Source organism: Rana temporaria, chromosome 3 (assembly GCF_905171775.1).
Source record: "Rana temporaria chromosome 3, aRanTem1.1, whole genome shotgun sequence".
Lineage (NCBI taxonomy): Eukaryota > Metazoa > Chordata > Amphibia > Anura > Ranidae > Rana > Rana temporaria.
Genome location: NC_053491.1, coordinates 48,211,670 through 48,235,320, shown reverse-complemented (window position 1 = coordinate 48,235,320; position 23,651 = coordinate 48,211,670). Strand labels below are relative to the sequence as shown.

The 23,651-nt window shown below is 44.3% G+C and overlaps 1 protein-coding gene across 5 annotated transcripts in view; it reads right to left on the bottom strand.

Annotated features, from left to right (window-relative positions):
* TP53BP1 (tumor protein p53 binding protein 1) overlaps positions 1-23,651 on the bottom strand; it is a 151,834-nt gene that overhangs the window by 50,304 nt on the left and 77,879 nt on the right. For 4 of the 5 annotated variants that reach the window (XM_040342532.1, XM_040342531.1, XM_040342535.1 and 1 more), the window contains exons 8-17: positions 23,227-23,402; positions 21,056-21,164; positions 17,615-17,706; positions 16,544-16,734; positions 13,562-16,019; positions 12,675-12,794; positions 10,248-10,484; positions 4,826-4,883; positions 2,002-2,094; positions 727-1,216 (exon numbers count right to left, since the gene is read on the bottom strand). In XM_040342532.1, the coding sequence (XP_040198466.1) occupies positions 727-1,216; positions 2,002-2,094; positions 4,826-4,883; positions 10,248-10,484; positions 12,675-12,794; positions 13,562-16,019; positions 16,544-16,734; positions 17,615-17,706; positions 21,056-21,164; positions 23,227-23,402 (4,024 nt within the window). The remainder of the gene's footprint in view (positions 1-726; positions 1,217-2,001; positions 2,095-4,825; positions 4,884-10,247; positions 10,485-12,674; positions 12,795-13,561; positions 16,020-16,543; positions 16,735-17,614; positions 17,707-21,055; positions 21,165-23,226; positions 23,403-23,651) is intronic. The other variant, XM_040342533.1, reaches the window with a different exon arrangement.

The following is a 23,651-nucleotide window of genomic DNA, read 5'->3' as shown; positions in this document are numbered from 1 at the left end:
GAGGGGGGTGCAGATACCTGTCTAAAGACAGGTATTTGCACCCACTTCTGGCCACGCAGACTCGGGCAGACTGCGGGCATGACGTCAACCCCCCCCCCCCCCCCCCGTTGTGTTCTGGGGACACTCGGCTCCCAGTACACAGCGGGAGCCAATCGGCAGGCGTAGCGTGACTCGCGCCATAGGGAACCGGGCAGTAAAGCCGGAGCTCTTCACTTGCTGGTTTCCTCATCGAGGATGCAGACGCCGCTGGACTCCAGGACAGGTAAGTGTCCTAATATTAAAAGTCAGCAGCTGCAGTATTTGTAACTGCTGGTTTTTAATATATTTTTTTCAGCGGAGCTCCGCTTTAAGCTCATGAGCTGCCTGCCATGACCTTGGACTGTCCCAGGATTCTGCTACCAGATGCGGTCTTCTGCCTGGCCAGTCTTGAGACTACAGGGACACTTCCATGTCTCCCTAGTTCAGTCCTGGTGCCCTCTAGCCAAGAAATATAGCATTGTGTTTCAAGACCTGGGGCAACTAAATACCAGTAGGCCTGCTTGCATTAAGGGACAGGGGCTACTAAAAGAAGAAACACTCACCAGCTATAGTTCCTGATCTAGGTATTGAGCCGTTTGCCAGAATGTGAATTTACATACAAACATTAGGCTGAAAGCAAAGCAGCCAGAATGGAAAGGCTATTACACTGTACAGTACAATATACAACATTTAAATGTATTCACCTACCTGACTGTGTACAGATTCAGTGTCATCTCCAAGCCCCTGTTTTGTATTTTCAGGTTTTCCAGCATCCTGTTCAGTCCGTTTCACAGGTTTTCCTGGTGTCATACCAGCAGCGGTCGTTATTGGTGGACTAGACACGTTGTCGGTCTGGGTGAAGGAGGACACTGCAAATGCTTTAGGATCCACTGTACTGACGGTTTGGACTTCTCTGTTTGTCTGCGCCAAAGAAGGTTGTTCCTCTACATTCAACTCCTGGGAAGCATTAGCTACATTTTGAATGTTCCTTGGAACTTCTTTCTGCACATGTTGTTCACCCTCCTCCAAGCTATGGTCAGTTTCCATGGCTTCCTCCTCCTGATCCAATGAAGAGTCCTGGATAGAATACCCCGAGGTAGTCTGGTGATCCCTATCCTGCTCACGCATTTCTTTTATATGTTGCGAAGCCATAGATGCTCCATCTTTTTCTTTGTTGGAGAAGTGGAAGGGACTTCCTCTACAATGACCACAAAACAGCATTTAATTCACTGTACAAGTACAGCCGGAGGAAGTCATGATACATGCATTATATACAGAAGCAATGCATATGCCGAATACGATATCCCAACCTTCCAGCATCAGCTTGACAAGGCCCAAAACAAAAAACTACGCTCTAATACACACACACACACACACATATATATATATATATATATATATACACACACACACACACATATACACACACACACGTAAACCCCACTTTATGACTTTTACCTACAGGTAAGCCTATAATAAGGATTACCTGTAGGTATAAAGAATATCTCCTAAACCTGTACGGTTTAGGAGCTATTCCCCCGCAATGCGCCGCTGATTGCAGCGGGGATCCTCGGCTAAAGGACCGGCAGCCGCCGGACCTTGCGGAATTAAGTCTCCCGCGCGCATGCCCGGAAGACACGCCGAGTCAAGATGATATCTCGCTCGGCGTGGACCAGGTAAGTTCTCTTCACCTCGTTCCGAGGTAAGTATTTCATAATGAGCTTATATGCAGTGCATACTAGCTCATTATGGCTTTTGCCTTGCAGGTGAAAAAAAATTAAATAAAAATTAATCGCGGGTTTACAACCGCTTTAATAAAAAAGGTTACAAGGGCTGCAATACAATTTAAGGCAAATAATTGTTTGATGCAAGAACAGGCTAAAGGCAGTTTCAAAGCCAATGTATAATACAGATGTCCCTAACTGACATTTTAGAATAGTTGAAAATGTGTTTTTGTGAAACAAGAAAGGTACCGACCCTTACCTAACAGGAGTTGTAGGCACATTGCGACCTCTGCTCTCCTCTTCTCGATGGACTTCACACACACGTACAAACACAGAAGGGGAATTCTCTGTGCTGAGGTAAAAAAACAAAAAAAATATTCAATGATGTCAATGGCGTGATAGATATCAAGTTAAATGCAACAAAGAGCCCCCAAGGTCACCGGCTACCGTTTCCATAGTGAAAATAGAAGATCAGCTCTCCTCTTTGGGGCTTGATATTGTTAGGTTTTTGTTTACAGGAAGCTGGGTTTTCATCATAAGAAAATTATATAATATATATTTACACACACCAAACCATATGTATATGAAAGGACTTGGATCTTCCCTTCTTTCATATACATATGGTTTGGTGCCCCTACTGAAATTAACGTTCTGGAGAAGAAGTTTAATCGATCGGTTTTACTACTTGCCACAACTGTGGGATCTGCTTGCATGACTACCTGTTGGCTCATGAGTCCATGATCTGAGGTAAGCGTAGAACCAAGATCGGAGTTGGAGGGATTGTCATTATTAACATTAATCTTCACTGGTAAAGCTGTATTCTGGCACTTGTGGTTCACCAGCATTTTGGACTGTATTTTTATTGTTTCTGCAGCACTTTTATCGTATTTTAACATTTGCTTTTTTGGATTCTTGTGAAAATCTTTTCAGTGTTCAGCTTGCATTCCTGAAAGGGGTTCTAGTATTTTTGCGCTGATTGCACCCTCTATTTTATATACACCTGTTCAATTGCTTGGCAACACAAATTGCTAATCAGCCCATCACACGGGCAACTCGATGCATTTAGGCATCTAGATGGGGTGAATTTAAAAATGAGCATCAGAATGGGAAAGAAAAGATTTAAGTGAGTTTAAACGTGGCATTGTTGTTGGTGCCAGACGGGCTATTCTTTAGATTTCAAAAACTGACGCGTTACTGGGATTTTTCACGCACAGCCATCTCTAAAGTTTACAGAGAATAGTCCGAAAAAGAGAAAAAAAATCCAGTGAGTGGCAGTTGTGTGTCATGAGGGAGGAAGGACTTCCATGATTAAAGAGCCTGATTTCCAAGCCACCAACCCAGGGAGAACCTGGTCCTCTGTGCCAAATGAATTGGTCTGTGGAAGGACTAGCCTGACTTATTGCAGAGGTCTGGAGTAAAACTGGGCAAATGGAACTGCCTCAAAACAGTGAGGAATCAGCCCAGAACTACACAGGAGAATCTTGTCAATGATCTCAAGGCAGCCGGGACCATAGTCACCAAGAAAACAATTGGTAACACACTAAGCCATGAAGGACTGAAACCCTGCAATGCCCACAAGGTCCCCCTGCTCAAGAAAGCACGAGTACAAGCCTGTCTGAAGTTATTCATAATTACTTTTATGCATTTTGTTTTCTGGCCATGTCTTTTAGGGAAGGAGCAAAAAGCATTTAAATACAAAAAAAAAAAATGAGAAGCAATGGTTCGGTTCCATTACTACTTAGGATTGCGTTTTGTTTGTCCCCCGCACTTTTTTTTTTTTACGATTGTTTAGTCTTGTTTTTTGAGGACAATGGATAGTACATTGAACCCTCAGAGGTTAACCTGAGCTTTCTTTTATCATTATGTTTTTTTCTTTGCTTAAAACATGCTTCTTCAAGCACGATGGCTATATTTTGTGGTCATACCCTTTCATGTCTTTGCATTATTATGTTGACAAACTGAGAATTGGCTGTGTTCCAATAATACGTCCTACCAAACCTGGTTTATTTTTCAATAAAAAAATTGAAATATAAATATTAAAAACATTCTCAATAATTCATATTTTTTTTTTTTTTATTTGAAAAATCCCAAGCTGTCGCATTAACCCACATCATGCATGTAGTCTTCCCTTGTATCTCAAGAATGCAATTTACATTACATGAATTCAAAAGACAACACATTTTTGCTTTTTCAGTACGTCCAATGTATTAATTTATACATGCATTTTTGCTCTAAGGGCTCTTTCACACGTCTGTTCAGTTTTTCAGATCAGTTTTTTTTTCATCAGTTGATCCGTTTATCCATCCGTTTTTCCATCCGTTTTTCCATCCGTTTTTTTTTTGGGGGGGCTTTTTACATAGAAAAACGGATGTTAGCGGAACGGATGATAAACGGATCATCCGTTAACGTCCGTTTTTCGTCCGTTCCGTTTTTTAGACGGAAGAAAAATAGGGTTTTCTTCCGTCCAAAAAAAACGGAACTGAACGCAGACGGATGCTAACGGACGTTAGCGGATGCTTATCCGCTAACGGACGCTAGCCCATAGGGAAGCATTGCGGTCCGTTAACGGACGTCCAAAAAACGGACGAACAGAAGTGTGAAAGAGCCCTAAAGGGCTTTTAGTCTTAGGGCTCTTTCACACGTCCGTTCCGTTCGTCCGTTTTTTGGACGTCCGTTAACGGACCGCAATGCTTCCCTATGGGCTAGCGTCCGTTAGCGGATGAGCATCCGCTAACGTCCGTTAGCATCCGTCTGCGTTCAGTTCCGTTTTTTTGGACGGATGAAAACCCTATTTTTCTTCCGTCTAAAAAACGGAATGGACGAAAAACGGACGTTAACGGATGATCCGTTTATCATCCGTTCCGCTAACATCCGTTTTTCTATGTAAAAAGCCCCCCCAAAAAAAAAAAACGGATGGAAAAACGGATGCAAAAACTGATGAAAAACCGATGAAAAACTGACATAAAACTGACGAAAAACTGATGGAAAAACGAATCAACTGATGAAAAAAAAACTGATCTGAAAAACTGAACGGACGTGTGAAAGAGCCCTAACTGCTTTACATATCAACAATAATATATTACCTGGCAACATCTCCAGCAACAGCAGCAGTTCCATTTGTCCTCTCAGCAGCAGCAGGTTCTGAACATGCAAATATGAGGAGACACATAAAGCAAGTTAATAAAACATTCAGACATTGGTAATATGCAACTTAATACAAACATATTAATACACTTTAAAGAGTGACTGTCACATGTGAAGTACAAGAACATGTTGCAGGACGAAAAAATACAGTTAACGCTTTCTACTATAGAAATTCATTACCGGCATTACAGAACAACCAGTCATGAAAAAGCAGAGGTCACGTCCACCTAAAAAAGAATACTTTCAGCAAAAGCTGCACGACAAAAAGACCAGGAGATCCAGATATAGGCAGCTTAAAGGGGTTGTAAAGGTAAATGTTTTTTCACCTTAATGCATCCTATGCATTAGGGTGAAAAAACATCCGACGGTACCGGCCCCCCAAACCCCCGTTTTACTTACCCGACCCCTCGAAAGTCTAGCGCACGTCCACGTGATCCTCTTTGGTTCCCAGCCTGGCCGTTGATTGGCTAGGCTGGATGGATTGATAGCAGCGCAGCCATTGGCTGGCGCTGCTGTCAATCACAGCGGATGATGCGGCGCGCCGCGGGGCCCAGTGATATGGTCGACGGCTATGCCCGCCGCTGTATCACAGGAGCGCGCTCGCAAAAGCTTACCACCATGCGAGCTTGCTCGCATGAAGGTGGAAAGCTTTTGCGAGGAGGAGCCGAGACAGCCGCCGAGGGACACCCAGAAGGCAGGGTTAGGGGACACTCTGCAAAACGAGCTGCACAGGGGAGGCAAGTATAACATGTTTGTTCTTTAAAAAAAAAAAAGTTTGCCTTTAGTGTTCCTTTAAACTGTGATTTTACTTTCATTAGAACAAAATGATAGAGCAAATAAAATTGCCACACAAGCTTCTATGTAATTGATTGTTACCTATCTATTTCAAATTTGAAGTCGTAATTTCAAAACTTGTCAAAAAAAATGAATGCAAAATGGCAACCTGAAGGTCACGCTGTACACAGTTGCTGTACGGATCGCACCCTGGAAGCACCATTCCCCGATTGTGCAATTGGCTCACTGATTTTCTTGTCATTCTAAACTAAGATTTAGGCATACTCTGCAACAGGAGTTTCATTTTATTGGGATACTAAGGGTTAAAGTGGAAGTAAACTTCCATCGATTGTTTGCACCTATAGGTAAGCCTATAATAAGGCTCACCTATAGGTACTGTAAATATCTCCTAAACATGCACTTTTTGCTATAATACAGATCCCCAAAAAATATATAAAAATTTTTTTTTCCCTCAGTTTAGGGTATTCTACATATTTTTGGTAAAAAAAAAAAAAATTGCAAGCAGCGTTTATTATTTTGCGCAAAAGTTATAGCGTCTACAAAATAGGGGCTAGTTTTATGGCATTTTTATTGTTAATTATTTTTTTTTGTAGTAATGGCGGCAATCAGCAATTTTTATCGCGACTGACATTATGGCGGACACATCAGACACTTTTGACGCCATTTTGGGACCATTCACATTTATACGGCGATCAGTGCAATAAAAATGCACCGATTACTGTACAAATGTGACTGGCAGTGAAGGGGTTAAGCACTAGGGGGCTAGGAAGCGGTTAAGTGTGTCCTAGAGAGTGATTCTAACTGTGGGGAGGGTGGGCTACCAGTAACACAACATTGATCACTGCTCCCGATCACAGGGAGCAGTAGATCAGTGTCCTGTCACTGGGCAGAACAGGGAGGTGCCTTGTTTACACCGCCATCCACCCATTCCACCGCTCTGGCAGGGGCACGCGCCCACACGGGGGCAAATTTAAAGGGACATACCTGTACGCCCATTTGCCTGTCCGTGCCATTCTGCCGAATTAAAAGTGCGTGCGCAGGCCAGCAAGTGGTTAAAGCGTAACGCCACTTTTTTTGAGAGAAAAAAAAAATAACTTTCCCCCTGGGTGATTGATGTACATTGCAAGGATTCTGACAAACTTTCCTGCAGATTCCTACCTTTTGTTATTCTGAAGAAATCCCTGTGTTTTTGTCTGTGCCCATGTGGGAAAGTGAATCTACATGGGAGTGGTTTCATAATTATTAGCCAGCTGCAGCAGCTTCCTAATGAGGAAAGCTGCTGGGCCTGCATCCCTTTAGAACCGATTTCCTATTGGGAGTATCTCACCCTAAATGGCATTTTTGTTGCAGGGGATGCCTGAAATCTGATGTGCATCTTAGTGCAGACTTCTGGGAAAATCAGTGAGCCAATCACACGAGCAGGAAAGGTTTCTGGAGGGCGTTCTGTACACATTCTGTATTCAGAACACCTTCAGGTAGCCATATTTCATTGCATTTTCAGAAAAATTACAGTGGCTGCAGATTGAAAATGAAAGGTCATTTTTAATAACATGCAATTACAAGATGACTCGTGACACAATTGTATACACTATTTTTTATTTGCCATTTCCCCCCCCCCCCCCAATGAAAGTGGAGGTACCCTTTTAAAGTGGTAGTAAAGATAAAAGGGTTTTTACCCTAATGCAGGTTACCTTTTAATAGTAGCTCACCCCTACTACCCCCCCACAAAAATTCACCTGAGCCCGATCTCGTTTCGGCGCTGTGCACATCTGCTGCAGCGCTTCTCCCCTCTCCCCTGTCTCACAAGCTTGGCTGAAAGCAGTGGGTGCCGTTGGCTCCTGTGGCTGCAAGTTAAAACCTGTAAGCAGCGAGCAGTGGTTTCCTATGGGGGCACTCGGCAGGGGGGGGGGGGGGTCAGGAGTTCTGGCGGTGGACACCAGAAAGGGAGGATCAAGTCTGCTCTGTGCAAAAACACCTTAAAGCTTTACAATCACTTTAATCACTTCTAAGGGAGGCAGACAATGCAACTTTCCTCATTAGAACACTTAAAGTATTCTTGTAACCACCACGTGGTTATAATGCTCCCTCCCATTCAAGAACATAATCTGAACATACAGCTTTGTCTTTAGAACAGAAAATTTAGAAAGTTAGTTTGTTAAAATCTTTGCAATGTACATGTACCAACCAGATACTCTTGTAAACAACCCGGTCTCTAGAACCAATGAATTAGGCTGAATTTTCGTTTTTGCTTAAAGGGGTTGTAAAGCTTTTTTTCACCTTAATGCATCCTATGCATTAAAGTGAAACCCCTTGCACTCTCAGGCCTCCCAGTCCCCCCGTTTGACTTCCCTAAGCCATGAAACTCCTGGGCTCGTTCCTGCGATTGTTCCCCCTGCTTAAGGTGGCTCAGCATTGGAGATTGATAGCCATTGGCTAGTGCTGCTGTCAATCACATCCAATGATGGCACAAGGCCGGGGGGCAGGGCCGAGTGATACAGTCGGCGGGCTATAGCCGCCGGCTGTATCACGGGAGCGCGCCCCCAAGCTAACCCCCCTTGGGAGAGAGATTCCCATTAAAGAAGTTAGCGCTTGCAGGGAGGAGCTGAGACAGACACAAGGGACCCCAGAAGACAAAGATCAGGGCCACTCTGTGCAAAATGAACTGCACAGTGGAGGGAAGTATGACATGTTTGTTAATTGTTTGTTATTTTTATAAACCTGAAGCAATACAACCCCTTTAAGCATAGTTACATTGGTCCAGATTGGAGTATACATATTCCATATACCTGGCTGATCCCTGTGAAAGTGTAGCAGCCACTGTTTCTTCAGAGAGGCTCGCCATTTTCCAGGTCCCATGCAGAATAGCTACGCTGCCGCATAGTAACCACAGGGGTTGGCACCCTGCCTCCTTACTTCGTCCAATCAGAGAAAGCTTTGCAAATAATTGCAAGAAATGTAAAGTTTTCTTTGAATGGCACCTGTGCCAAGCGACCCCTGCAATCACTATGCAGCAGAACAGCCACTCTGCACTCTGCAGGATCACTATAGTACTGAATGCTGCTATAGGGATTCTTTGATTTCACAGAGATAGGACAGGTATGGAATATGCATATTTACATTGGTCCAAACTGAGCCAAAAATAAACTATGCAAGAACAATATATCTTGAATTCAGTTTTGAACAGGGAATCCAAGAACTCCATGTGTTGGATACTGAATTCCCCCCGCTGTGTACGGTGGCATCTAACTGCTTGTAGTTACAGTACTGTGTATAATCATAGCAAGCAGTGAGGGGCACAGCATCTGACGCACCTGGATGTAAGGATATCAGGAGCGGCTATAGCTTTGTAAGAGTAAAGATTAATGTGACAAACATGTTACAATTACCTGCTCTGTTGCAGTTTGCACAGAGCAGCCCTGATCCTCCTCTTCCCTGGTCCCTCTTCTGTGCTCCTGCCCACCTTCCCTCCTGTCGAGTGCCCTCACTGCAAGCAGCTTGCTATGGGGGCACCGGAACAGAGTTACAGCTCTGTGTCCATTCAGACACAGAGCCAAGGCGCGGCCCCACCTCTCTCCTGATTGGCTGACTGACAGCAGAAGCCAATGGTGCCACTGCTGTATCTCAGCCAATCAGGAGGTAGAGTCGCGGATGGTCCAAACACTCGGACAGATGTGGCTCAGGTAAGTATTAGGGGGGCTGCTACACACAGAAGGCTTTTTATCTTAAAACATAGAATGCATTAAGAAAAAAAAAAATACGTCTGACTTTACAACCTCTTTAAAGTCGCTGCCCTGGAAAGGCATTACTTATTTTCCTTTGCAAATTCTTTTGAATCAAGCGACAATCACTTTAGCTACATACAGCCAACTTTTTTCCTATAAAATCCGTTTTATCTAGCACTTCCAGCCCCCCCAAGCCTACATACTGGACTAATATACACTGTGCAATAGTCCTGAATCTTGCGCAGATTTGTCTTGTACAAACAGCACAGCTTACCTTAAAGCGGAGTTCCACCCTCAAGTGGAACTTCCGCTCATCCGATTCCCCCACCCCCCCACAATTGGCACCTTTCCGGGGGGGGGGGGGGGGACAGGTATCCTTTCCTACTTCTAGGAGTCTGGGCCGCGACGTCACCGCAGGGCTCCCTCCTCCTCCCCCAGCCGCCGGGACAAAAAACATTAGCTGCAGTGCCGACATCGAGGGACTCCAGGACAGGCAAGTGTCCATTTATTAAAAGCCAGCAGCTGCAGTATGTGTAGCTGTTATTTTTGCCGGAACACCACTTTAAGCACGATAGCTAGCAAAATATAAAAACTTGTACAGATTAGTCTACAGGGAGGTTTTATGAAAACTGGAGCAAACAGAGCTGTTGTCCTTAGCAGCCAGATTGGGTGTTCCATATTTGATATAAGCGAGAGTTGTTTCTTTTAATCAGTTTTCTATATCCCAAAACAGAACCTGGTTGCGTCAAGTAACTGCCCTTTTTTCATCATCTCCCGTTTTCATGAATTGGCACCCCCAGGCTGTCCTGAGAAGTGCATTTCATTCTTTTATTTAGCGTCTTACTTTCCAAGTTAAACTGCGGAGCCCCATCGCTCTCCTCATTTACGGGTGTGATCAGTTTCATTCTCAGACACAGCTTTCCATCACCATCAGAGGCAGATCCAGAACTTCCCCTTTCGCTTTCCTCAGACACATCTGTGGTCACCATGGCACTCTCAACTGTGACATTGTTGGTTGCCACCGTGCTCTCAGCTGTCACATCACTGGTTGCCAGGGTGCTGTCTGGACAGCCTCCAACCCCTGAAACAGCAGAAATTCAACATTTTCAAGTAAAAAAAAAAAAATATCAAGCCAAAAATCGTATTTTCTTTTAGAGTAAAATCCTAAATGAACGCAGTTGAACAAAGTAAGAAAGGGAATAAAATTACTATAAAATAAGAAATACAAACAAAAGATAACGGGTGCCGTTCAAAGCTCCAACAGATCCTCCTGTATTGCAAATTACTATGGAGGGGGGAGCTGCAGATACTGGAACATGCAACATGTTTCAAAAGTGACAAATTAAAATGGGTAAGTTGTGGCGCCAATATAATTTTCTTTTTGTGCAACTGCTCCTTTTAAATCAGGGGTCTCAAACTGGCGGCCCTCCAGCTGTTGTGAAACTAAAAGTCCCATCATGCCTCTGCCTGTAGGAGTCATGCTTGTAACTGTCAGCCTTGCCATGCCTCATGGGACTTGTAGTTCTACAACAGCTGGAGGGTCTCCGGTTTGATAAACCACTTCATACAATTTCTAAGAAAGCAAGGTATGGTGCTATTCAATCAACAACCAGATGTACGACCCAAGCTTTCCGATGACGCGGAAACCGCAAAATGCAATTAGGCTGCGCAGCTGCCATTATTGACATCACCACCGGTTCACATTGGGTCGTATATCCGATTGTTGGAGAATTCCTGGAGAATACGCCAAGAGCACACTCAGGCTGTATATGTTGGTGCCAACTTATAGCACCATTAAAATGTAAGTGTGCATTTTGTGCCAGTTATGCTTGGCATAAGTTTTAAATAGACGTACTGCACAATGATGTTTTATTACACTTTTCCCACGTCTGTTTTCTGAATGATGCATGACATATCTGGAGGATCTCCCCAACGGCTGGTGATCAATGAAATGGATTATTTTATGGCAAATTTTGTTATAGATGTCTGGCGAGAGTGAATTTTATACACACACTTTCTGTGGAAGGAGGAAGGTGGAAGGAAGGGGGAAAAAAAAAAAAAAAAAAACACACATCCCTGTATTACGGCGATTGGATTGACTGAAGAACTTTCTTTCCTTTTGGAAATGTTTCAAAAGTGAACTTATACTTTAAACCCCAGTTCTGGGCTATTTTTTTAAACATTCTCCTAGGAGATAAAAAAAAAAAAAAAAAAAATTCCTCATGAATACTCTATTTTTCCCCAAAGACTGGAGGACAGACCAGTCATGGCCCCTCCCCATAAAGGAGCATCACTACAACGTATTGAGAGTGTGATATCATCACGTGTGCAGCACTGCTCTTTACAAAATCAAGGACTGCCCATTGTCAGGAAAGGATCAAAGACAAAGGGCCCTTTCACACGTACGGACCGTATGTCCGCATTTTCATCCGTCCATGAAAACGGGACATACATGGGTCCCTATGTCATCCGCTGACACCCGTAATTTGTCCGCCTCCGCAAAGATCTGCATTTGCAGACGGAAGAAATCCTATTTTTTTTCCGTCTGCCGGATCGGATGAACACGGACATACGGTCCGTGTTCGTCCGAACCCCCCATAGGGGAGAGCGGAGGAAACACAGGGCGGTCCCTGCATAGTGTGCGGGGACCGCCCTGTCAGCTTCCAGCTCAGCGGGGATTTTACCGAGGATCCCCGCTGAGCTTTGCGGACACATGGAGCGGATCATTACTGATCCGCTCTGTGGGAAAGAGCCCAAAGAGGACAAAAACAGGTAATTTGTCTAGCCAAAAAAGAAGTAAAAAAATATAAAAACACTGGGGAAGAATCAAGGGGAAAGGGAGGGGGGAGGGTGAAAGGGAGGGGGGAGGGTGAAAGGGAGGGGGGAGGGTAACAGGGAGGGGGAGGGTGAAAGGGAGGGGGAGGGTGAAAGGGAGGGTGAAAAGGAATGGTGAAAGGAAGGGTGAAAGGAAGGGTGAAAGGGAGGGTGAAAAGGAAGGGTGAAAAGGAAGGGTGAAAGGGGCTTTGAGTTATTTAAGCAAACGAGGTGGAGGGATCGCCTTGGGACATCAAACAATGCTCATGTGCTATAAAAAGGAGTGTATCACACTGGAGTGTCGAAACCTTCAGTCCTTGATCACACAAATAAAAAGCTTAAGTGGTTGATTTAAAGAAACCCCGCATTTTGTGTGCCTTACTTGAAACAGCTAAAAGTATTATAGTATAGTACATTATAGTATTTTAAAAGTTGTAGACCTGCAACAAAAACTCACCGATTGGGGTACTATGCCTTCTTGGTCCCCGTTTCAACTGACCAATCATGGGCGGGGTAACAGTGCTTCCCGGCTGAATAAGGTACCCTTCCTTTGGCAAGGTAAAGTGGAATGGTGTTTCTGAAAGTATAAACAGTCTTTGAGACATAAAAAATGAAGACTCTGAGCTTTCACTAGATACAGTTTGGGATTTCAGTCATAGCCGACAATGAAGATGCCTCTGTAACTTCACGCATTCTATGCCTTTGTGGAAGAAGTTACCCCCATTGCCAGACCATTCATTTCAAAAACAATCTTTCCATAAGATGATATATGCACATAACACATTTTAGGCATAGCGTTTACCTGCAAAAACCCTTCCTTCTGTAAGGATTTAAAAAGCCCTGAGACTGCTGCGTGCCGCCATCTTGGATATGGCGTCAGCAGGCCCAGTAGACTTAACGCTGCACTCAAGCGACTCTATGGCAGCGATTCTCAACTCCAGTCCGGAGTGATGCCTGTAGCTGCAGGCATCATTTAGATATCCCCACTGAAAGTCCAGGACGTCATATGACGTCCTTGGGTGGGAAGTGGTTAAAGTGACACTAAAGTTTTTTTTTTTAAATACTTCCTACCGCCACTGTGCAGTTTGTTTTGCACAGAGTGGCCCGATCCTCCTGTTCTGGGGTCCCTTAGCGGCTCTCGGCTCCTCCCCGCAATAGCTAGCCCCCCTTTGGGAAGCTCTCTCTGGGACCCCCCTTTGGGAAGGTCAGGAGCTACAAATAATTCTGGCCCATTCCTACTGCACATGCACAAAGCGCTTTGTGAATGGACCCGCTGCTGAACTAAAAAGTGTGTGTGTGCGTGTGTATACACACGTCTCTTCCTTGCATTTTTTTTTCACTTACCGCTGGAGCTTTCACACATACTACGCGTCGATTGTTCTCCCGTTTTCTCCTGGAACTCCGAATCCCCTCCGTGTGCCTCATCCTCACAAGACGCAGCAGACGTATCAGGTGTACATTTATTAAATGACAAAGGAAAAGCGTTGGTGTTCTCTACTCTCAGCTGTACAGTCTGCGGATGCTCTTTCTGGACGGAAGTTTTAGGATTCCTATCCAAGTCTTTCTGTACATCATTAATACCAACAACTGCAACATCTTTATCTGTGCTGTGAGGTTCTAACAGTTTCAAATCCTCGGACATACTGGTCTTGTTTTGTGGCGCCTCGCATGGATTTTGCAGAGTATACACAGCTGGCTCATTCAATTCAGTTACAGAAAGCTCTGCTTTCTTCTTTTGTCCAGAGTCAGGCACATCACTTGCTAGGGCAGGCGCGGCATCTTTCGCTAGGGCAGGCGCGGCATCTTTCGCTAGGGCAGGCGCGGCATCTTTCGCTAGGGCAGGCTCCACAGCTTTTGCTAGGGCAGGCTCTACAGCTTTAGCTAGGGTAGGCTCTACAGCTTTAGCTAGGGCAGGCTCTACAGCTTTAGCTAGGGCGGGCTCTACAGCTTTAGCTAGGGTGGGCTCTACAGCTTTAGCTAGGGCAGGCTCTACAGCTTTAGCTAGGGCAGGCTCTACAGCTTTAGCTAGGGCAGGCTCTACAGCTTTAGCTAGGGCAGGCTCTACAGCTTTAGCTAGGGCAGGCTCTACAGCTTTAGCTAGGGCAGGCTCTACAGCTTTTGCTAGGGCAGGCTCTACAGCTTTAGCTAGGGTAGGCTCTACATCTTTTGCTAGGGCAGGCTCTACATCTTTTGCTAGGGCAGGCTCTACATCTTTTGCTAGGGCAGGCTCTACATCTTTTGCTAGGGCAGGCTCTACATCTTTTGCTAGGGCAGGCTCTTGTTGATTACTATCCGCCAACTCTTGAGTCTCTTCTATTACAATAACACTACATGTTTCATTTGCTTGTTTTGTACTAGATCCAGACAAGTTATTTCCATGAGGGTCCTCTTTGACATCTGGTGCTGCTACAACTACTGGTAGCTTCTGTTCTGCTTGTAATGTTAGATCAGCATTTTCCGTGCCCTGTGGTTTTTGTGCATTAGGGCATACTGGCACTGGGTCTTTTCCAGAGGGCATCACATTTTGCTTAAGAGTATCCTCTTTACATTCTTTCTTTTCAATAGGCACCGGATACTGCTGAGTTTCTTTCTCCATGATATCCATATCAACTGGCTCTTCCAGAAGGGCACACTGCTGTTGGTCTGGGTCTGGTAACTTGTCTTTAGTTGCAAGGAAATCAGTGCTTGTGGACGGAAGGTTTGAACTCTGCTGCGGAGGGTTCACAGAAATGTTACAATCATCTGCTAAAGGCACAACACAGTCCGTCTTCACATTATCGGGGCTGGCATCTACTTGACAAATGTGCGCAGATTTGCCCAAAACATCTTTGGCAGAATCTGAATCATTGGCTTTTTCAGCATTCTGATCAGGGCTTGATTTATCGATGTGTAATTCTTTAGTAGGTGTGGTTGGAGATTTGTTACATTCAGGCATTTCAGCTTGTGCGGGAATATTTTCAACTGTGGGCACTACACAAGGGCTGGTCTCCATGTCCATAGCAGCATCGTTATAATTTTCCGACTGCAGCACTTCTTTTTGACCTTCAGAGGGCTTTGGTAAACTTTCTGCAGAGGGTGCCTCTTGGTCCACCTCCATTGCTTCTTCATTGTCTACTGGATCCACGTCCTCTTTGCAAGGATGCTGGGTCTCGGACAGTGCTAAATTTAGGTTGCCCCCCTCTTTTTCATGCTCACTTTCGGTTACCATATAAACCTCACTGTCCTTCTGAGATGGAGTTTCAGGAACTTCCTCCAAGTCGTCGGACACACTTTCAACAACTACAGTTGATTTTTGTTCTGATGTGTGTTGGTCTAAAATGCTTAAAGAAGCATCTGAATTTAACGATGGCACCAAGAGTGCCTGACTTTCAGAACTGCTTGGAATGGTGATACAATCAACATCTTTGTTATCATTTTTATCACTCAAGTCAACACATACAAATGAGGACAGTTTACTGTTTGTGGGAGGTTCTTCTTTATTTTCCAGTAGCGCTGGTTCACAAACGGTTTGGTTTTCTTGATCTAACGAAGGGCGACTAGTTTCTTCGGCGGCCACTTCAATTTGAGTAGCCCCACTATCTTCTCCTTCATGAGTATCGTCCATCTCTAAGAGCTGACTAGGTTCGCTTGTGGATAGCAGTAGATTACATTCATCTGTTACATCTCCCTCAGTAGGTTTCAGGTCTTCAGAAAGTTCAAGCTTTAGATCTAAAGCTTTATGATCCTCTTCACCCTTTGGGAATTGGGGGGGCTGCTCTCTGGAAGGAGAATCTTCAAGACTTGGAGTTGGTATGAAAACATCCTGCAAAATAGTTGTAAAACATTTGTTGAACTGTATACCAAACGCCACTTAAAAAACAATATATGGGGAAATAGACCGAGAAATCATACCTTAAAGCAGCGTTCCACCCAAAAGTGGAGCTTCCGCTTTAAAGGACTCCTCACTCCCTTACATGCCACATTTGACATGCAATTTTTTTGATCCTGACAGCTGCAAATAGAGCCCAGTTCAGCAGTGATGTAGCAGGAATCCCGAAGAAAGAATAACGTATCAGTTGGCAAAACTTTAGATTTTTCTAAGCTGTCCCAAAAATTGAGGCATGCTGGGAGTAGAAGAGTTAATAAGAGTTTGCCAGTGCCCAATCCACCCATAGGCCACAGTATAACCCAACAGTCTTTGGAATTCCTTGTCCCTCAACAGATGTGAAAAAAATGTAATTCTTGGCAAAAGTGGAGTTATGCTTTAATTGTACAGAAGTGTTCTGCTATTCAAATACTACCACATTATGTTATATAACAGACAAGACAGAAGCACAAGAAACTTACATGCGAGAACTCCGGCTGTGAGGGAACAGCAAGGGACCCTGGCGTAAATGTTGGAGCACTTTGGCAAACGGGAGTGGATACTTGAGGCTCAGGGACAAAGGGGCAACTCTTGGATCCTGTAGCTTCTTCCGGGGGCTGCATGGCCACTTCTGTCTTATTTGAGGGTACCGAGACTTCCATGTCTTCAACTAGAAAATAAATATACATACAAGTGGTAAAATAAAAATATGCATAAGTAGCCTGCAAAAAATTAAGAAACTCACATAAATTACTCCTTATTCTTTTATACAGGGTGGGCCATTTATATGGATCCACCCAGGTGGGCCATTTATTTGGATCCACCCAGGTGGGCCATTTATATGGATACACCCAGGTGGGCCATTTATATGGATACACCCAGGTGGGCCATTTATATGGATACACCTTAATAAAATGGGAATGGTTGGTGATATTAACTTCCTGTTTGTGGCACATTAGTATATGTGAGGGGGGAAACTTTTCAAGATGGGTGGTGACCATGGCGGCCATTTTGAATCCAACTTTTGTTTTTGGTGTATCCATATAAATGGCCCACCCTGCACATTCCTAGAGCTCACATAGGCAACTGAAGAACTACTACAAATACACAGTTTATCCAAAATTTTCTGCCCAGGGGTATCACATTTTTTCTTTTTGCAGCCAGTCCATAGGAACTTACCAAAGAGACCTCCACTCTGAATACTCAAAACATGTCAACTGCCTCTAATCCTCAAAGAGCCATCTTCTTTCAGTCACCACTTGTAACTCCTGACCACTGATGAGCAGGCCAAGGAAACTAACTGGCAAACCAAGCATCACTCAACACCGGCCAAAGGGACCTCTACGAGATTTTAATCAATTACCAACATTGCATGGCACATGTTTTTTTTGTTTTGTGAGAAAAACCTCACTAGAATTCTTCCAACCCAAAATTAGCTGCAAGGAAGAGCCTGCGCTCCAGTACGTCGGGAGGAAAAACTGATCAGAAATGAAGCCTTGTAAATTGATGTGTAAATAGACAAGGATGACGAGATGAATCAGACAGAGGATTACCTTCTTCAGGCTGCCCTGTGGGGGTGCTGGGATCAATGATGGGAGTAGGTTGGATATCATCTGGGGAGGGAGAAGCAAGGTCTGTGGGAACTCTACAGGAGGAAAGGAAATACATGCATACTAGTTATCCAGAGAATATATCGCATGCGTCGAGCTTCACCTCATTTATAAATCCCTTCACACCTAAGAGTAAAACAAATCTTAATGCCCAAGCACAATATTACAACTTTGGCATGCGTTAAACTGTACATATCACAACTAATCTGTACACCTAGGTGAATTTACATACAACATACTGAAGTATAAGCCTAGGCACCCCAATTTTACCACATAAATCTGGGAAAACTTAAAGAGGATGTCCCCTGAAAAAAAAAATATTAAAAGTCAGCAGCTACAAATACTGCAGCTGCTGACTTTTAATATCAGCACACTTACCTGTCCTGGAGTCCAGCGCCGTCCGCAGCAAAGGACGAGCGATGGCTCGTCACTCTGCTGCCCCCCCGCAATCCTCGGTGAGGGAACCAGGAAGTGAAGCGCTCCGGCTTCACTGCCCGGTTCCCTACGGCACATGCGTGAGTTGCGCTGCGCCTGCTGTTACAATGGACGCCCACCGACAGCAGCATGACACAGGGTTACTCGAGAATAAGCCGAGGGGGGCTGTTTCGGCAGCGGAAAAATTGCTGAAAAAGTCAGATTATACAGTATATTTTGTTTTTTTCAGGACAAATTGGGCTTTCATTTAGTGGCAAATGGTTATGGATATCTCCTGATTTATTATTTTATTAAAAAAGGAAAACCTGCCCAAGATAGTAAAAAAATTAAATGATGTGGCTATATTTCGTGTTACTACCATAACCTACCACAAAAAAAACAACCCAAAATAAAAAAAATTCTTCTGTTCCTGACGATCGCAGCAATATAACATGCTTGTTTGTTTGTTTGTACCTGTAGTGCAGCCCAAAAAGTAATAGTGCGCATTTTGCTTTTTCTACCTAAAAACACACCGACTCTGACAATGATGCAAATTAAAAAATCCTGTCCACAATATACGGACCCTGACCTTTGACCCTTTACTTGACCCAAACACTAACCCTGGCACTTTTTCTCACAGGCACTCACTTTTTTTCTCTGCAAGGAGAGACAAAGTCACAGTGCATCTTTCCTCTCCATTCACAGGGAGAGAAACACAGGAGTGGGCCAATTAGAGGCTACCATAGCGATCAGGTGACCCAGAATGGGGCGTTCCGGGTCTCGATCGTTAGTATGGAGCCCAGGGCTTTCAGCGAGACTCTGTGCTGGGAGCGTGCTGTGTGGCTTGCACCAAGAAAAAAAAAAAAAAGGGGGGGGGGGGGAGATATGCGGCCCCACAAAAAGAAGCCCAGTGCAGTGGTGCCTCAAGGGGTTAATGACAACATTTATTTTCACTTCGCTTTACTTCATTTATTAAAGGCAAGGCAGAAAAATTAAACAAAAGCATGCAGTACATCTCTGCAATATATGCACATTTCCCCAAGTTTTATCGATTAACCGGTTAACGCCCGCCGCATGTACATATACGTCCACAGAATGGCACGTACAGGCATATGGGCGTACATGTACGTCCCCGCCTTTCCGCGGGTCGGTGGTCCGATCGTGGCCCCCCCCCCCCGGTACATGCGGCGGTCGGTAACCCACGGGGAGCGATCCGAGACGAGTTTCTAGCCGCCCCCTCACGATCGCTCCCCGGAGCTGAAGAACGGGGAGAGCCGTATGTAAACACGGCTTCCCCGTGCTTCACTGTGGCGGCTGCATCGATCGAGTGATCCTTTTATAGGGAGACACGATCGATGATGTCAGTCCTACAGCCACACCCCCCTACAGTTGTAAACACACACTAGGTGAACACCAACTCCTACAGCGCCACCTGTGGTTAACTCCCAAACTGCAACTGTCATTTTCACAATAAACAATGCAATTTAAATGCATTTTTTGCTGTGAAAATGACAATGGTCCCAAAAATTTGTCAAAATTATCCGAAGTGTCCGCCATAATGTCGCAGTCACGAAAAAAAAAAAAAAAAAAAAAAAAAAAATCGCTGATCGCCGCCATTAGTAGTAAAAAAATTAAAAAAACTATCCCCTATTTTGTAAACGCTATAAATTTTGCGCAAACCAATCGATAAACGCTTATTGCGATTTTTTTAACAAAAATAGGTAGAAGAATACGTATCGGCCTAAACTGAGGGGAAAAAAAAATGTATATATGTTTTTGGGGGATATTTATTATAGCAAAAAGTAAAAAATATTGCATTTTTTTTCAAAATTGTCGCTCTATTTTTGTTTATAGCGCAAAAAATAAAAACTGCAGAGGTGATCAAATACCAACAAGAGAAAGCTCTATTTGTGTGGGAAAAAGGACGCCAATTTTGTTTGGGAGCCACGTCGCACGACCGCGCAATTGTCTGTTAAAGCGACGCAGTCACGAATCGCAAAACCTGGCCTGGGCATTTAGCTGCCTAAAGGTCTGGGGCTTAAGTGGTTAAAAAGACCCTGATCTGTCAGAAATGCGCTTGGCTCTTAATTTATTTGAAACAAACACCACACAGTACTTTTCTGGTGTCAGCCCTGTACATTTTCTTTTGCTAAACGACTCAACCGTGCATACTTTGTCATCTTCAAAGTGTAGGCACAATTTACATGTAGTCCCAAGAACTTTCAGGGCTAAACAGGAAATCTGACACTGGCAGAGAGCAAAATGTTTTATTTCAATGGTATAGTTAAAGCTCATCTATGAGATTTGTTTTCTGCAAAAAAAAAACGGGATGATCCTACTGTTCATGTCCCCAATGCAGCTAGGGATTTGGCAGAGCAGTGTTGGCAGTTCTGCACATGCTCAGTTTTCAGTGAGTTTCTATGCCGATCATTTCCTCCCTACCACATCTGAGCAGCCCAAGCGACTATAGTCACACAGGTGGGTGTATACACAGTGGTAAATGACAGCCCACTCCCTCCCTTCTTCATGCTCACTAACCAGCTAAACACAATGGGGGCGGGATATTACATGTAGATTGATGGAGGCTTCACCTCCCTACTATTATAAGACACAGGCTAAAAATATAGGATTTGAATGATGATTTATAGTGTTTGATATTATTTTTACTCTGTATGCCATTGGCTACTTTATTTTTAATGTGTGACCAGCAGCAGACTAGAAGCACCTCTTGCTTATGTTTCCCTGCAGACAGGCTGGGAGAGAGCTGGGTCATGTGGACAGCTGTATATAGATTAGGAAAGAATGTATTTATTAATTTTTTATTCAAACAGATACAGTGCCATCATCCATATACAGGAGTAGAAGGGACAATGAAAGTTAAACAGTGTGCGTTTAGTATCACATTAAAATATTAACCCTGCCATATAAATTTTGTGGTAAAAATAAAAAATTCCAACTAAAATGACTTACTCTGAGACACCGACAGATGTAAGGCTGGCCTGTCCAGAGAACTGCAGGAGGCGCAGGCTTTCAGCAGGTGTAGAGACAATCTTGGATACATTAGGACTGACAGATTCATCTACAAAAGAAGATATTTACATAGTTCTTAATGCAGACCCAAGCCCTAAAAACAATGAAACCATAAATTATGCCCATGCTTTATAACCTGAAAAACACCCAAGAGTTTGATGGCAACATTTTGCTTGTGTCAGCGCCAAGCTCATTTTAACCACTTGACGAAAGATTTACCCCCTTCATGACCAGTCCATTTCTTGCAATACGGTACTGCATGGTAATGCAACACTGTACCCAAACATTTAATCTCGAGATTTCCGACTGACTTTTTCTGGACTTTGAATGGCTGTAGAGAAGACTGCAGATAAAACGGATATAATTTATGTAGGAGGCAGGGCTGGTGCAAGGATTTTTGACACCCTAGGCGAAACCAAATTTTGCTGCCCCCCCCCTGGCTCCACCCTCTTTGTCCTGCCCATGTATAGCCCATCTTTTTAATAAAGCGCCCATCAAATACATCCTCACCAGCGCCCATCAAATGTAGCCTACCAGTGCCCATCAATGCAGCCTACCAACGCCCATCCAATACATCCTTACCAACGCCCATCAAATGTAGCCTACCAGTGCCCATCAATGCAGCTTACCAACGCCCATCCAATGTATCCTCACCAGCGCCCATCCAATGCATCCTCACCAACGCCCATCCAATGTATCCTCACCAACGCCCATCCAATGTATCCTCACCAACGCCCATCCAATGTATCCTCACCAACGCCCATCCAATGTATCCTCACCAACGCCCATCCAATGTATCCTTACCAGCGCCCATCAAATGCAACCTCACCAGCGCCCATCAAATGCAACCTCACCAGTGCCCATCAAATGCAACCTCACCATTCATTCGGGAGTCGGGACACAGACACAGTCCTCCCCTACGTCTTTGCCACTATATGCAAATGGTGTGACGGCTGCCTGCTGAGGCTTAGTTGTTGATGCAGAGAGAAGAGTAGGAACACCAGCAGCAGGGCAGCCTAGGCAGCCGCCTAGTTTGCCTAGTGGTGGCACCGTCCCTGGTAGGAGGATTTGTTTCATCTCTGTATTACTCAAGGCCAGTCACTTCATCACTGGGTATATGTGAGGATTTACAACCACTTTAAGAGCCCTTTTACACTGAAAGCACCTGGGCGTCGGCGGCAGAGCGCCGCTATTTTTGGTGGCGATTTACTGTTTTTGCTGCGCTTTTGGCCGCTAGCAGGGTGCTTTTAACTCCCGCTAGCGGCCAAACAAGGGTACAAAGCGCCGCTGCCCATTAATTGATGGGCACATTAAGAGCGGTGTATTCACTGCTCCTAAAGCGATGGAAAGAAGCTGCTGGCAGGAAAGAAGCTGCTGGCAGGACTTTTAACGCCCTGTTAGCACAGCGAGCCAGTGTGAAAGACCTCGGCTTTCACACTGGGATTGCAGCGGAGGCTTTTTTCAGGAGCTTTACAGACTATATCTTTAGCGCTAAAGCGCCTTCACTGTAAAGGGGGTCTAAGTGCATCAGGACTGCATGTAATGTGGCAAGACATGTACTCCATGCACCAGGTCAGTAGTCCAGCAATCAGGGGAAACAAAGTTTTACCCTCAAGAATATGAAAACAAATTACAAGATTGACTCTAAACTGAAGGAAATCAAAAATGATCTTCATATGATGCAAAAACAATATAATTGGATAAAAGTAATTGACATAACTACAGTGATGCAATGCTTTCATTGCAAGAAATAGTCCACAATCATATTCGATATTTACAGACTAGAGGCAGGACATCAGGCTAAACTGTTATATTCAAGAACGCATTAGACCCGGTTCACATAGGGGCGACGCGACTTTGGGGGCGACTCGGCAAGGCGCTCTTAAGACGACTTCAGAGGCGACTTGCAAAATGACTTCTGTATTGAAGTAAACGCAAGTCGCCCCCAAAGTCGTACAGGAACCTTTTTCTAAGTCGGAGAGACTTGAATCGCTCCCATTAGAACGGTTCCATTGAACAGAACGCGACGCGACTTGTCAGTCGGCCGAGTCGCCCCTGTGTGAACCAGCTCTCACCGTTTGTTAAGGCATCGAAAAAAAATGACGTGTTACCAGCTTGTCCGAATAGATCTTGACTGGAGGCGAGATCTGCGGCTTCCATCTCTTCGTCAGTCTTTGAGCAGAATGGCTCCTCTACATTGGATTCTTTCAGCTGGTCCTCTAAGGCAGTGCATGTGTTTTTCTCATCTACATTACAAGAAGTTTTTACAACCCCGGTTTCTTGATTTCTAAAAGAAAGAATGTTGTGATAAGACACACATCTCTTGTCCATGGGAAGCAAAGCAAGAACAAAGACATCGCTGCAAAACAGGGTGGATATAAGGCAATGATGAAAAAAAAATTTTTTCAATAAAATGCTTTTGGAGTAAAAATCTATCTAAAGATGGTTTTCTATTTAAGATACATTAATAATTTGGTTTATTCAGCATGAAATGGAGCTTAGATAACATAGCATGAGGCTGTATGAATATACAGCC